This window comes from Buceros rhinoceros, unplaced genomic scaffold, assembly GCF_000710305.1.
Source record: "Buceros rhinoceros silvestris isolate BGI_N320 unplaced genomic scaffold, ASM71030v1 scaffold7407, whole genome shotgun sequence".
Taxonomy (NCBI): domain Eukaryota; kingdom Metazoa; phylum Chordata; class Aves; order Bucerotiformes; family Bucerotidae; genus Buceros; species Buceros rhinoceros.
Genome location: NW_010422690.1, coordinates 1,099 through 16,049, shown reverse-complemented (window position 1 = coordinate 16,049; position 14,951 = coordinate 1,099). Strand labels below are relative to the sequence as shown.

Below are 14,951 nucleotides of genomic sequence, written 5' to 3'. Positions count from 1 at the left end.
GAAAGAGTCTGATTTTCCATGGTCTTTTATGCTTTCTTAAGGGTTCTTTTTCACCAGTCCAAGAATATTAAAGCTTTAGAGAAAAGATACTGATCTAAAGTAGATTATATATCTAAAAGTCATATATGCTGGGATTCGTTCTCCTAAATAAGCCAAGACATGTATGATTAACTTCATTTTTTTAGCAAACTTTACTACTTGTACCATTAACCTTTTCTGAAATCGAATAATTTGGAAATAATTTTCAGAACCCTGGACATAAAGGGCATGTATAAAATCACATACCATTCCATTACATCTTGAATACGTTTCCTTCTTAAATGAAAATAAGACGAGTATTTATTCAGCTGGGGGTATTGTTTTATGCTTTTATTTTTTAAGAGCTATATATAACCAAGTGATTATTCAGTAAAAAATGTTGTATTTTTCAGTCTCATGTCTGCCAAAGCTATTGAAGCTTGAGAGCATCAAATGCAGCAATTCTGAGAAGGGTGGCTTTGGCAATAAAGACATATAGAGTTATAATATTCATGACAGCAACTGAGTCATTGTAATGAAGAACTGAAGAACTCAAAGCTTTTAGTATGTAACTAGACTTCAGCAATCAGTTTCTAGGTTAAGAATATTTTCCATTCATTTACATTTTGTTTTCAATGGAATCAGAGATTAGTTGTGACATTTTGGGGTCCCCTGAATCAGTTTGTGACGGTCTCAAAAGTGTTTTTTAAGGCCAGTTTATCATAGAGATAGTGAAGACTGTAGATTTAAAGCTTGGACCAGAATTCCCTGAAGACTTGAAAATTGCTCTTGCCCACTCAGCCCTAGCAGAAACAACACCCATGTCTATGCCGGTATAGCAGGTGCTTCCAAAGTGTCAGACTGTGGGTGATTGCACTCCCTGAAGCCAGGTCTCATACAGGCTTGTGGACTGTTATGTTGCTTTTCAGAACAACAGAAGGGGTTTGCATGCTATCAGAGTAAAGTGTTCATATCCCTTCTGCAACAAACATGGCAAAAATGTTTGCTCACATTTTTCTCTTACATCCTACTCTCCATCATCTATTACAACACATTTAATTTTTCTCATTTTATGGAGGCTCCATGAATCTGATCCTTACCTTTCAGATACAATAGTTTAAATAAGAGACAGATGCAGACAACAGGCAAGCAAGGAGGATCATACATCAATAAACCAACATGCTATAAAGAGACAACATACTCCTTCAGGATGGGGGAATGCTTTTTGGCATGCATTTTTAGAGCATCTAGTTCAGTGGAGCCCTTTCCTAGAACATGCTACAGCAATGGAGACAAGTAATTAGATTCCAAGCAAAAACCACATTTGCATACAAGTTCGAATCCTTCCCGTGCTGGACCCAGAAAGGTTCCCTACTGAGTTTCAGCTTTAGGAACAATTAGATGCCTTGTAGAACTCAGTCACAGTGGGTGTTCTCCAGAGGTCAGTATGTTGAGAGGAAACAGCCTATAAAAAACTCAGAGGAACTGGAAGACAGTTGACAAACTCAGGTGAAATAAAAAAGAGAGGCTGGTATCATGGAAAGACAGAATAAGAGGGGTGAAAGAAAAAAAAAATCACAATATAGAAACAAGAGTGATGGAGAATTGCTCAATGCCGTTAGTGTATGGAAATTTGAATTTGATGCCAAGAAGGAGAGAAAATGGAGAGGTTCAAAGAATGGGGAATGATAATGAGACATTAATAAAGATGACTAAATGCTCCCCTATATCTTAAAGCGTCATTATTAAATTCTTCCCTTCTCCTCATCCACTATTCTTTCACAAAGACACAGAAATAATTTTCCTTACAGACCGCTGACCTCAGTGCCTTTTCTGCTGTGTCTTCCCACCAGTCCCAGGAGCAGGCTCCTACTTCACTATGGTGAAGCTGGGACTACAAAGCTCTGCTCTTTGACCCTCAGCTGGGGCAGAAAACCAGCAGCTCCTCCTTCCTCCAGCTGCCAAATTCCACAAGTTGCTCTCACTGAGAACAAGGAAGGAAAATGACTTGTTATTTCTCCTTCCTTCTCCTTCAGCTCTGTCAGAACAACAGATTGTCCAAGGAAAGAGGCGACTCGATTTCCTACCAAAGAACCAGACATGTGATCACACGTGCTTCTTCCATGGAGTTCAAGCCAGGGTTGGACAAGGGACTCTCACTGTGGTTAGCACGCTCCAAATGAAACAGCACTGGTTGTTGTGCACTGCACTGCCTAGCTAAACACAAGCTATCACTAGATATTACTACATTACTACCATTAACACTACCGCACTGGACTCCGAACAGGATTATACTAGTATCCTACTGGCTTACGGATTCTGGACTGACTAGCACACTAACTGAGCCTGAAGGACTGATTCATGACAGACAGTTTTTCTTCATTAGTAGTATCTGGCTTTGTTAAAGTAGTACCCCACAACCACACACAAACAATGGTTCATTACAGCAAACCTCAGAAGAGGACATACGACACCATATATACTGTGACTTCTGTATATGCATATGGCACATCCGTATACGGCTGCAGACAAGCTTCACTGTTATCGACAAACAAGCTGCATCACAGAAGAGCTGTACTTTTTACTACTACATTTCAAAGTCCAGGCTGCAGATGAGCATCTGCTAAACTACTCACTGTCAGGATTTCACCCCACAATCCTAAATAATGGACAGGAGGACATGTGGACACTTACCCTCTAGCCAAACCATCTGATTATTTATAAAAGCCTAGTCTTCTGACATGTTGGTTTAAACTCTGCTTTGTGGACCATCCCCATGAGAAAAAGATTCTTCATGAGTATCCCATATCAGGGGATGGAAAGGCAGGGGCAGTGAGCCTAGCCATCATTCAGCTCTCGAGTTAAATGAACAGGAAATAACCAAATTGAACAACATCCAAAAATAAATAACACAGGTAGTAAGTGAATTACTACTGATACTCCATGCCAAAGTCAGTCAAATTATGATTGCAGAACTATGCCTCCATGCTTTAATTGGTACATGTGTTAACAAGCACTGTACTTTTATAGTTCCTGCCATTAAAAATAAACGCATCATTTATTCACACAGCTAAAATTACTAACCACCTAAAAAGTGTGGTTCAGTAAACTAAACCATCCCAACCATCGCAACAAATACAGTTTCTGAAACTTGCCTAACAAGGCATTTTAATGTACATTTATATATATTTTTTATTAAATGCAAGAAAGCATTAGGTGGAAGGTGAAAAGTAGTATGTGTAGTAGTTTTCTTGGAGTCTGTTTACATTACACTGTAAGATGATACAATTTCTCAACACAAATGGAGTTAGCATCATACAACTGCAATCCACAGCTGCCACATCACAAGCCTTTTCAGACCAAGACCTAGCAATTGTGAGTGCTTAGCAGACTGGATTTTTGTTAGGAGAAGTGAAATCACAGTGGAACAAGGAAATCCACACTTCAGCCAATCCTAAAAATGTGAAGCGTGCACAATTTCCCACACTGCTGGGCTAACCTGCCATAGCGCTGGGCTGCTGACATGACCTTAATGCCAGCCTGTTCGAGTCTTCTTAACTTTCTGATCTCTTCTGCGTCTTTCCCCTTGAGTGCTGATGTTTCTTTTGCACTACATGAAGGAGACTGATCTATGGAGTTTCCTTCATTTTGATTCAAACCTACTTGATTTTTAAGGGAGCTTGCCTCAGGAGCCATGGAGCCCACTTCCTCCTTTCCACACAGTCCTGATGTTTCATTCTGTTCTTCTTCTATGGTTTCAGGGTGGGGTTTGCTATCGAATTATACAAGGTATTTTAATGTATGATGTGACTAAAACATATACACTTATTTATTACAAGCACATTTTGTTGATAATCAAGCCGCCAAAGGATATTCTGACGAATGATCTGGGAAGATCATTATGCTTTTTAATGGAAGTTGTTTCTTAGGCTAAATCAAAAGTGAAATATCAGTTGACGAAACCAGCATGCAGAAACACAAGAGTCACAGCTATACAAACTGTACTGGTATATAGAACACAACATACAAATAAATTGATTTAAAAAAAACATGGCAAAAAATATAACCTATTTTGATTGAATACGTCAAACGTCACTTATAGGCATCATTTGTCAGTGAGTAAGTGTCTGGAGAACTGAGACAGATCATCTAGAACATTTTTGTCCAGCCTTGGGTTTGGCTCAACGTCCATGGTACTTATGTTAACCAACATCTTGTCAAACACAAGTGATATATCGCATTGTGTGGTAAATAATGACACCGAAACAATGATTTTCCACTCATTGCTTTTCTACCACCTTCACCAATTGCTGCAAACAATTTATCTGAACCATCTCAGCAACAGATTTATTACAGCTTCATATGTCTTATGAAATGAAAGAAAATGAGGCAACTGTTAAAACACCATCAGTGAAGAAGGAGGAATTGAACAGGCTGGTCCTACCTGAAAGGCCTGTCTCCTAGTGGCGAAGTCGCCGTGCTCCAGCTCTTTCGGTACTCTTCTCGCTCAGCTTTCTTTTTCCGAAGTGGAGCAGGTACATAGAAAGTCTGATTACTCTTGTTTGGGAGGTACTGGTTAAAAGGCACAGCTGATTTAGGTTCGCCGTGTGAGGTCCGCCTTGCCAACATATCATCTTTTTTCACATCTGGCATCTTTCTGTGTGGCAGGTCAGTTTCCGAGTCACTTCCTCTCCCTAGTGAGGAAGGAGAAAAAAACCTCCTTTTTACTTTCATCCAGAGGGTTTTTTTTATTAAATTATAAATCAGAGAAGACACCATCAAAAACTTAAATTTAGCAAGTCAGCATCAAAAAATGAGGCCACTTTTGACTGTATTTATATTTTAAAATCAGTCACTGAATGTACTAGCCATAGTATCTAAACATACAGTAAACATTTTTTTTCCATCAACCCTTATTTTCTACACCTGAAATGCTCATCTTCAGCCACAGTTCGCATCAAAAAACTCAGTGTCAGATTAAGCCAGATTTGTCAATCACACAAAAGCTGACCTGACTAAAGCCCAGATGAGCTCTAGTTGTACCTATGTTTGACCTGGTTCACACTCCTGAACCCAGTCTTACATGTGCATAGAATAAGCTTGAGCGAAAAAAGGCTGCATGCTGTGTATTTACAGAATGGCAGGAATCTGGATATTTCTATACACACATTAACAGCAATTTGAAGAGATACAGCATCAGCTTTGATCTAAATCTGAGAATAAGCACCGGCTGCTATAAACCACAAGACTCAGATGGTCTCTCCAGTCTCACTAGTTGCCTGGTCAATCAGTTTAGCACACTGCAAAATAGACAGACTTTATTCTCAGAGGGAGAGGTGCAAGGAAAGAGGGAAAGGATCTCAGGATTTAGAGGTTAGATCAGTATAGCAAAGTCTGAAGGATACTTAATGGAAAAGAAAAGAAATGAACGTGAGAGAGAAAAATTCAGTTACAGAGAATAAGATGGGAGATCAACAGAGCTGAGTGACTACTTTATTTTGTTCAAATGAACTAAGCTTCCTGATATTTACAGCCCTTTTAAAACACAGAAACTTAGGCAAGACTTTTCCAACTAGAAAACAAAACTCCCAAATAGCAGGACAAATACCTTAAAGAGCATTTGCAGTGGAACTTCCCTCATTAGCCATTTTGGAAGCCACTTCATAGACATTCACTAGATTCCCTCCACCATCATAAGCCTTTTTAAGTAAGTCACAAAGAAGCTATGTAAATAATTCTCTCCCAGCAGTGTAACATCACCACAGGCACTGGTTTGATGAATGAAATGGAGCATATTCAGCCACTTCTCCCACCAGCATTCAAATCTTCTCCCATCTTCAGAGCATTGTACGTCTCTGGCCCTTGGTCCCTTTGCAACTTTTGCATATGCAATAGCCGTTCCTCTTTTTGGGGTGAGGTGAAGCCATCCATGCTTATTCACCATGCTAGTGAATTACTAGCTAATGTGCTGAGCTACCTAGCGAACAACTGAAAACAATGAAGTCATAAAAATCACAAATATCTTGCGTATAGTTCAAAGTGGGGGAAGGAAAAGAGGTCTAAATATGCTAGGAATGTTATTTGCAAAGAGCTTTTGCAGCAGACTGAGTTACTCGATGTTTGCTTGGAGAGAGATGAAGAAGAGTAAAAGGGAACAGTAAGAAAAGACAAGACACAATGGAAACAAGCTAGTTAGACAAAAATCAGAACGCACTTTTTGCCAGCAATCTTTTGCTTGAACAATTTTGGTTAAGAGCATATGATAACTAGCACCATGCTCGGTAACCTGAGTCTATGTCTAAACAAAAATTGAATCATGGGTATCTGAGAAGAGCTGAGGTTTGGAGGGCTGTAATATCATTAGACAGAGTAGGGCCACAGAGGACCTAAAAGAACATGAAAAGATGCCTTACTGTTATTTGCTATTCTGTTTGCTCTTGGCTTTCTTTGTTCTGGTGTTTATTTTTGTACCACATGAAAACCAGTCTTTAACCAGCAGACAGAAATGCTGGAATAGATAACCACAGTAGCAGAGGGATTAGAACAGATTCGTCTCCCTCATTAGTGATGTGCCTACCAGCATCCCTAAGTTGAATACTTCAAAGCCAAAGAGCTTATTTAATTATTCATATTTTTACTCGTGAAATTATTTTCAACTTAAATTTGCAAAAAAGCACTTTAAGCCAAGACTCCAAATGGAAGATGCAGCCGTGCTCTACATTTATAACCCTAACTTTGTTGTTCTGCATTTCCAAGTAGAAGCAGCAGCAACCAGTTTCCACAACCTGTAACAAGCAGCTATACACCACAGATACACAGATCACAGATTCACAGAATGCTTTGGGTTGGAAGGGACCCTCAAAGGTCATCTAATTCCACTCCCTTGCAGTGAGTAGGGTTCATCTTCAACTACATCAGGTTGCTCAAAGCCCTGTCCAGCTTGATGCTGAATGTTTCCAGGGATGGGGCATCTACCACCTTTCTAGGAAACCTGTTCCAGTGTTTCACCACCCTCACTGTAAAAATTTCTTCCTTATATCTAGTCTAAATCTTCCCTCTTTTAGTTTAAAACCATCATCCCTTGTCCTGTTGTGACAGGCCTTGCTGAGAAGACTGTCCCCATGTTTTTTATAGGGACCTCCTTAAGTACTGAAAGGCCACAATAAAGTCTCCCCAGATCTTTCGCTTCTGCAGGCTGAACAACCGCAACTCTCTCAGCCTGTCCTCATAGCAGAGGTGCTCCAGCCCTCTGATCATTTTTGAGGCCTTCCGCTGGATCTGCTCCAACAGGTTCATGTCTTTCTTGTGCTGAGGACTCCAGAGCTGGACACAGTACTCCAGGTGACGTCTCACCAGAGCAGAGTGGCAGGATCACGTCCCTTGACCTGCTGGCCATGGTTCTTTTGATGCAACCCAGGATACAGTTGGCTTTCTGGGCTGCAAGTGCACGTTGTCGGCTCATGTCCAGCCTTTCATCCACCAGGACCCCCAAGTCCTTCTCTGCAGGGCTGCTCTCAACCCCTTCAAATCCCAGCATGTGTTGATACTGAGGATTGACCCAACCCAGGTGCAGATCCTTTGTACAAGGATCCAGGCACAACTGCCAGCTAAGCAGAGAATTTTGTTCATTTCTAAGTACATTAGCAACTCTATGGGTAGGTGAGTCTGCAGTTCTACTGTATTTTGAACAAACTGTTCTGCTCTACCACTGATTTTGTTTGTATTTTGCCATGGGACAGGGTCTGCATAGGACACCAGAGCAGTTCCTGAAGAGCAGAGCTAATCACAGATGGCATTTGTGAAGGCAGTATTACATATTGCTTCCACCTAAACTAATCAACACCTCAGGATCATTTAAATTATCTCCATTCATCAACTATTTTTTCTAGAAGTGGAAGAAATCACAGTTTTCCTTTTGCTATCATATTATTTGGTTTATAAAGCTCCTATCTGAATGGAGAGAGAAGTAATGCAAGCAGAACTTTCTCGTCTATGCAGCTTTACATATACATTATTTTTAGCAAAAACTACATGCAAAACAGTGGCCTGCTGGGGCCACAGGAAGAGGTTCGACAGAAAAGAGGTCAGCCAGGCTACACCTCACCTGCAGCTCTTGGAGGAGACAGCTGTGAAGTTATGGCAGCTGCAAGCAGGGAAAACAGGACATATTAGAAAGGGCCAGCTGGACAAGTCATAGGTGTTCACACAGCATTTGCACACACCCTGGGTCTGGATATACTTAGAGGCTAATTTCTAAGAACAAGCTTTGTATGCTTGCACCTTATTTTGTGTTTGTTATGGACTCAAGAATGTGACAGGATAGTATGTCTTAGCTGTGGCAACCAACCAACCACAAAACCCTACTAAAATGTGCTCACAGAGCTGATAGGAAGCAGCTACAGGACATATATAACTGGCTGCCCACCAGCTCCAAGTAGGCAGAGACACTGGACACTCCTTGAGCACGCATGACAGAGCAACACTTGTTGATTAGGACTTGTGAGGTGCTTCTATTTGCCAACACTTTTGTCTCATTTGGGAAGGCAGAAAAATCTTTTGTAACATGGAGACTGTGCTCTGTTAGGTGTTTGAGAGGGCATGAGGCTGTTTCAGGGAATCAGGCTCAGAAGCTGGTTCTGGATGGTCAACCAGCAAGAGCCCCAATACCACAGAGCAGCAAAACAGCAGAGCAGATCTTAGCCCTGCCTTCTCCGCATCTCTCATAATTCAGATGCGATACCAGCTCTCCCTGCCAGCTTTTCAGTTTTAAGGAGTTTCCTATCGCCTCAGGAAATCTCTCATGTGTCCAGTTATGATTTGCACTGGTTTCTTTTACACTGCCAAAAGCAGTATGAACATCTGGTGTCTACCAAAAAGTCTTTCTGCTCTTCCTTTTTCTTTTTATCTTTTTTTTTTTAAATTAAATAACGAGAGAAGTGGTTCATGTGTGGAACATAACTTCATCTGACTGATTCATCTATGCATTGGGAATGTAACCATGCAGAGGGAGCCTCCATCAAGCATCCTTTTGTTCTGAACCAGAATCCTGCTCCCCACTGGCATCTTAAGCGCATGCTCCACACCTACTCCTAGCAAATCCTTCCTCATCGAGCACGCTGTGTTTACAAGCCTCTGGAAGCCTCCAGGAATCAGACAAGAGAGGCACAGAAGCAACGTCCCTTCTGTAAGCCTAGAGCTGCATGCCCTCTCTCAAAGGTGTACAAAGATGGCCACAGCTCTGATACCGGGAGCTATTAACTTGCCAAATTTTCCAAAAAACATGAAAACAAATATGACAACTGGCAAAACGTTGTACATCACACTTCAAAACTCTGTCAAGTATTAGACATTTTCAACATATTTCTATGCTGTTTATCTGCCTAGATTTTAGTTAGGCAAATGTTTTATTCACTTCAATATTTCCCTTGTTCCCACACTTTCATCACTTGCTTCAGTCTAGTTTATGAGTTCAAACGAGTCTGCGTAACATCCTCTTATACTGTAACCCAGGAAAGCACTCTTCCCATTGTAAAATTACACTGCAATGATGTAACTCATTCTCCAATGCTACGCTATCCTAACTGAGACAGACTTCAAGCAAGTTGTTGGCAAAGTGATCTAAATGCTCAGGGAGCACAAATTAGGATTCACAGAGAACTTCTCCTACTGGATTAGCGGGATTCAGAGGCTGAGTCCAGCTTCCAAATGGCACATTTGCTCTAGAAATGCTACTTAGATGTCATAATGTTATGCACATAACCGGCACTTACCATCACTGCTCCCTCTGAGCACTACATCTGGAGACGGTGTCTGCTGCGAGCGGGAGCCAAAGGAGTCCAGACTGTCAAAGGAATCATCTCTGCCGTGGCGAGGTGGGGAGAGGGAATCGCTGCGTTCAGAGTCCCAGCAGTCTATATAGCCGCTGTCACGAATGCTGCGCTTTGGGCTCTCAATATCCTCCGTTTCCTGCATGGAAGTAGAGCAGGTACCTCTTCATCAAGAAGCCACTGTCATACCCATGAGATCCATCACACATCAGATGACAAAGCATATTCCCAAATGCTAAAAATCTCCTCCCTCTAAAAGGGTTTCCTTGTTTTCTCCCCCTTCTCCCCTCCAAAACAAAAGTGCAAGCTTGCAATAAATCCCAATTTTACGCTGATGAAGTGGAAACCCTGCTCATTAGATTAGTACGATGAATTGAAAAAAGGTTGCAACAGGCAAGTTAATAAACTGATCAAGTTTGAAAGTAACCTGAAACTTGACTCGCCGTTCACAGTCCATAGCACAGGCAAAGGCACTACAATTTTAACACCGTGCCTGCATCAGGTTTAAGTCTGCTGCTTTCCAAAAGATCCCCCCCTCCCGTTGCCCGTCTATTGTATCTGGCCGGGACACCAGCAGACAGCATTTGTTGTTGCTGCTTCAGCTCGGCAAAATAATGAAGCAGTGTGCCCCAGCCTCCCTCTACCTTGAAGAGAAATTCCTGTTATGAAAGAGGGATGTCTTTCTGAAGCAATCAGCAATGAAAAATATGCAAAATGCTTTTCCTGATGCCTCAGAAGAATTCAGTTGTGCTCTTTACTCTTTGCCAGCTCCTGGCTCTGGGGGATATGAAAGCACTTGTAGCTGACCCACATGTTCAGAGCAGGGAGAACAATGGTTGTCTTTGACAGCCCTGTGATTATAAATTCTTTCCAGTGCAAGCAGCACATACTAAAACACTAAAACTCCAGCAGAGGAAAAGGTCAATAGAAGCCATCCTCACCCTTGCATTATAATAAATCCCTTGTTTTAGAGAGTGTCTTAACATTAATTACAATCGCACAGGCTGAGAAAAAACAAAAATAAATACATTTATTCAAAGATAAATCTGTTTTTTTCTCCCCAGACAGTAAGTAAAGTCAGAGATGTGGGTGCCATTATCAGACTGACATTTTGTGACCCGAAGAGGCTGGAATGTGATATTTTTCCTTTTTTTTTTTTCCCCCAGAAGCATTTGAATATTAGTTCCTAATTAAGAAGCACTCCCTGCATATCACTAGCTGTAGCACAATGCCCACGTTGAGCACAGTTCTCACTGTTCCTGACTACTAAGGTTTCACCCGTTACTGCAATCGCCAGTGAGAAGATCAGTCAATAACATCATGGTACGCTATGGCAGGCCACCTCCGCAGAAAAAGCGGGTTTGCTGGAGAAGTGGTGGATGGAGGACAGCCCTGCAGTAACACACCAAAGCTTCTGGGCTGGAAGAGAGGGAGGCCTGAAGCGAGACAGCGAGATCAGACCCAATGCCCTGCAGACTTTTCAGGAAGAAGGCTTAATTAGTGCCACTCACTATTACTCTGCCAAAATACCACATTAAGGGCAGCAGCAAAGGTCGCCTAAGGCCAAGCTAAACTGTGGTAATGTCATTAAGTAACCTCACTGCAAAGTGATGTGAAAGTGTTTCCTAAAACCGAATAAAATACATCTAACAAAGTCGCAATTTAATCCTATCTAATTTCCTTCCCCAGACCTGCTTAGTAAACTAAAGTACTGACAGAAACACTAGACAACAAAGATCTGTCTTCCTGAAATCTGCATGATTTACACACACCCAAGAACAAATCTAAAAATCCCATCAAAATCCCGTTTGTGACATGATCCAAAAATCTTTTTTAAAAAACAAATTCCCTAAATCCCCAAATCCCTTCATACCAATCAGCTATTCTCAATCCTCAGGCACTCTTCCATTTTCCTAAATTACTGTATTTGAATGACACAGAACTGCTCAGCAGCTACGGGGACTTAAACTTGGGCATAAAGCCCCGTCCTGCATTCACTATCTCCCAGAGTTTGAAAACAGTCCAATTGTGAACTAATGAGTTCTGCAGACCCTACTTTCAAAAGCCTGTTGATGTTAAATTTGCATGCCGCTCACTAGGAATTAGGAGACAGGCACCGGGATGGGATCCTAGACTTCTGTAAACATGTTCTTTACAGCTTTCCCCTTGGCAAAGCCACTCTCCCAGCCCAGCGCTGTCTCACAGACGGGTACTTGTCCTGCCTTGAACGAACGTCATCTCCCAAATGTTATCAACAGGAAAGTGGTTATTATCTGTGGGACTGATAACACCATAACACAACACACAACAGCACATTAATCTTCTGTACTATTTAATTAAAAACACAGTATATCACCCAGTGGTAGCAAAAGTGATTGCCAAATATAAGATGCATTTCTCCAGGAAGTTCCACCCACTAAATATAATCAAAAAGCCACAGATGTTTTGTCATTGGGAATTTCTAGATTAAAAATAAAGAAGAATGCATACTCACATAGATAATGAAATTAAAACCAGAGTAGCATGAACAAAATTAGAAAAGACTAGCCTTTTCAGTATGAGAAGCAGACAAAGACGAGTCCAAGATAACTTACATCGAAGCTGTCTTTTGATTTGCTTATTAAAAAAGGAGGGCAAAGAGGATTTGTAACAGAAAAACTAAACCAGACTGAATTTATGGGTGATTTAATTATTAAATTCTGAGGTAAAACATGCCAGCAGAGAATGTGATAAAGTGTCTTTTCACCACTCGAGCTCAGCTATAAAGAGCATCAGAGTATTTCACAGCATGATTAACACGTTCTATTTTACAACCAAATCCTCTTCAAATGCAGTAGCAGACAAGCCCACAGCGGCCAGTGGGAAATACTGCAGGGGCACAGAAATAGGGAGGTGACCATAAAATAAGTCGCCAGCGGCCCTTGTAACAGCACCACCTGAACAAGACTTTCCAGGACTGCAAAGTGCTCTTAACATTAAAGGAATATATAGCTTTCAGCTTTTGTGAGATCCCTACTCCGCTCCCACTCGAACATCTGCAACAAATCAAATCTCAGCCTCCTGCATTTGTCCTTGACCTTCAGTGCTCTGCACTGCCCAGCCAGGTGCTCCACGATCACCAGCTCCCTGGAAAATGCTGCCTTTCGGCCCCAGCCTACTTCATCCCACAAAAGGACTCAAGATAGGTCCTTCAAAATGCTCGGATGATTAGTTTGATGGATATACATCACCTGAAAAAAGAGGAGCCTCATGCTGCAGGATTAAACATTAAAAAATAAGCCACGATACCATGCAGCGCTACTATTATAGCAATCTCCACTTTAGCAGTTTTTCTGCTCTAGCTCCCTTGTCCGGCTTTGTTTCACCTTCCAGACTCTCTGGAGTGGGCATTGCTCCTTCCCCACATCTTCTATTTAGAATCAACTCAAGTATTAACTTCATTTTTTTATTGTTAGGGCTCAGTCGTATCACTCATGGCAAAGTCCCGAGTATTAGCACAGGTTCATTTCAAATGGAGACCAAAATAAACTTCTACAGAGAAGCAGGATGTTCTCTTTTCCTCTCCATTTCCACCCGCTTGTTCACAGAAACTGGACTCATAAATAGGGATTTTACCTATCTAGTTAAGGCTCTCTGGTCACACTAAGATGTAGGAACTGCTATCTGTCAGCCAAGTAATTCCTCCTCTCCAGTGGCAATCCAGTGCTGGCCCTCTGAGATCCCAGAATGAAGAGCTGCAGCTGGTGCAGATGCACTAGCACAGAGCTCAAGGAGAGCAAAAAGCCTCCCACGGTCCCCAAACCCTACTGCCTGTAGTGGCTTGGCCATTACCTGAGACGGGGAGGGAGTAGCAGGCACAAAGCTCTCTGTGGGCTGGAGAACATATCTGCATGGCAGATATCCAACACGTGCAATGCTCGCACCAGGTGCTGCCATCTTCTTGCTGCCCGCTCCTTGCCCCTTCCATCCCCAGTAAACGCATGCTTGGACATCAATGCTAACCATTACTGACTGGGGTTAAGTGTCTCATGTCGAGGTTCAGGGCATGCTGGAGCACTCAACCAAACATCCCCAAACCACCCCACAGCAATCACAACTTTTCCTTTCCAACAGAGCTCAGCTTATCATAAACCACTAAACACGATTTCAGCCACAATTTAGAGCTTGGCAAAACACAGATTCATCATAACTATGCTTTTGGAGAAATACAATCTCCTCCTTCTACCCTTCAGCTCTATTTAGATACTTCGGTTTGATGCTTTATGATGCAACTTAAAAACCAGAGAGCTGTCCAAGAGACTGAATGTTTTAAAGAAGAAAAATCTCTGCTCCTGCGAGTCTCACCAACCTTACTTTTGAGTCTCAGCTTTTCTAGCTGAAACTGTATTTTCTTAAATGAAAATAATTCAAACCAAAACATATGGAAATGAGGATGACAGAGCCATGTGAAAATTCTAAAGCCCTCTTTAACATCACATGCTGCATCACTGACAGCACCACAAAGCTGGCTGCCAAGAAATTTGTGTTCATGGCTTCAGAGAGTCAGACGCGTTTTCAAAGAAGGTAGAGGTTTATTAAGTAATTTGTACTCCAGCACTCCACTTCTCTTTTACTTAGCAACAAACAAGTTATTTATGGGAGTAATAATTCAAATGACATTTCAATTCACAAAAGATAACAAGAAGATACCTTTCTCATTTGTGCCAGCAAACCTTCAAACTCCTTCAGGTTCAGGGTTGATCCACTATATGACGTGCAGCTGTTTGCCGCTTTCCCTAGCCAATAAATGGTGACTAACACCTGCAGAAGTTAACAAGAATTAATTGAAGCTATCTACACAGTCACTTTGCTGAATTTACTTCCCTTCAGCATCTCTCATTTATTCTAAACTGCAGAGCAGCACAAGATTTTATTATAAATAAGAATGGAAAGGGAAGTGTCTGTCAGTGGTTAAACATAAATACATCAGGTAATGACTAAAATTTAAACAGTTCTACACAATATGTAACATAACACATTATCTTCTTAGTATTTTTATTAAAAAATGAAACTGTCATGTCTGCCTGGAAAATAAACAAGCAAAAATAAATCTGAATAGAAAAACCA

The 14,951-nt window shown here is 41.4% G+C and overlaps 1 protein-coding gene across 1 annotated transcript in view; it reads right to left on the bottom strand.

The window, feature by feature from the left end:
- Positions 1-14,645, bottom strand: part of LIMCH1 (LIM and calponin homology domains 1) — a gene marked incomplete at both ends in the record, with an annotated part of 36,365 nt that extends 21,720 nt beyond the window's left edge. Inside the window, 3 exons of the mRNA XM_010140127.1 lie at positions 4,463-4,712; positions 9,789-9,984; positions 14,535-14,645. Coding sequence (XP_010138429.1) covers positions 4,463-4,712; positions 9,789-9,984; positions 14,535-14,645 — 557 coding nt within the window. The remainder of the gene's footprint in view (positions 1-4,462; positions 4,713-9,788; positions 9,985-14,534) is intronic.
- Between the last annotated feature and the right edge of the window lie 306 nt (positions 14,646-14,951).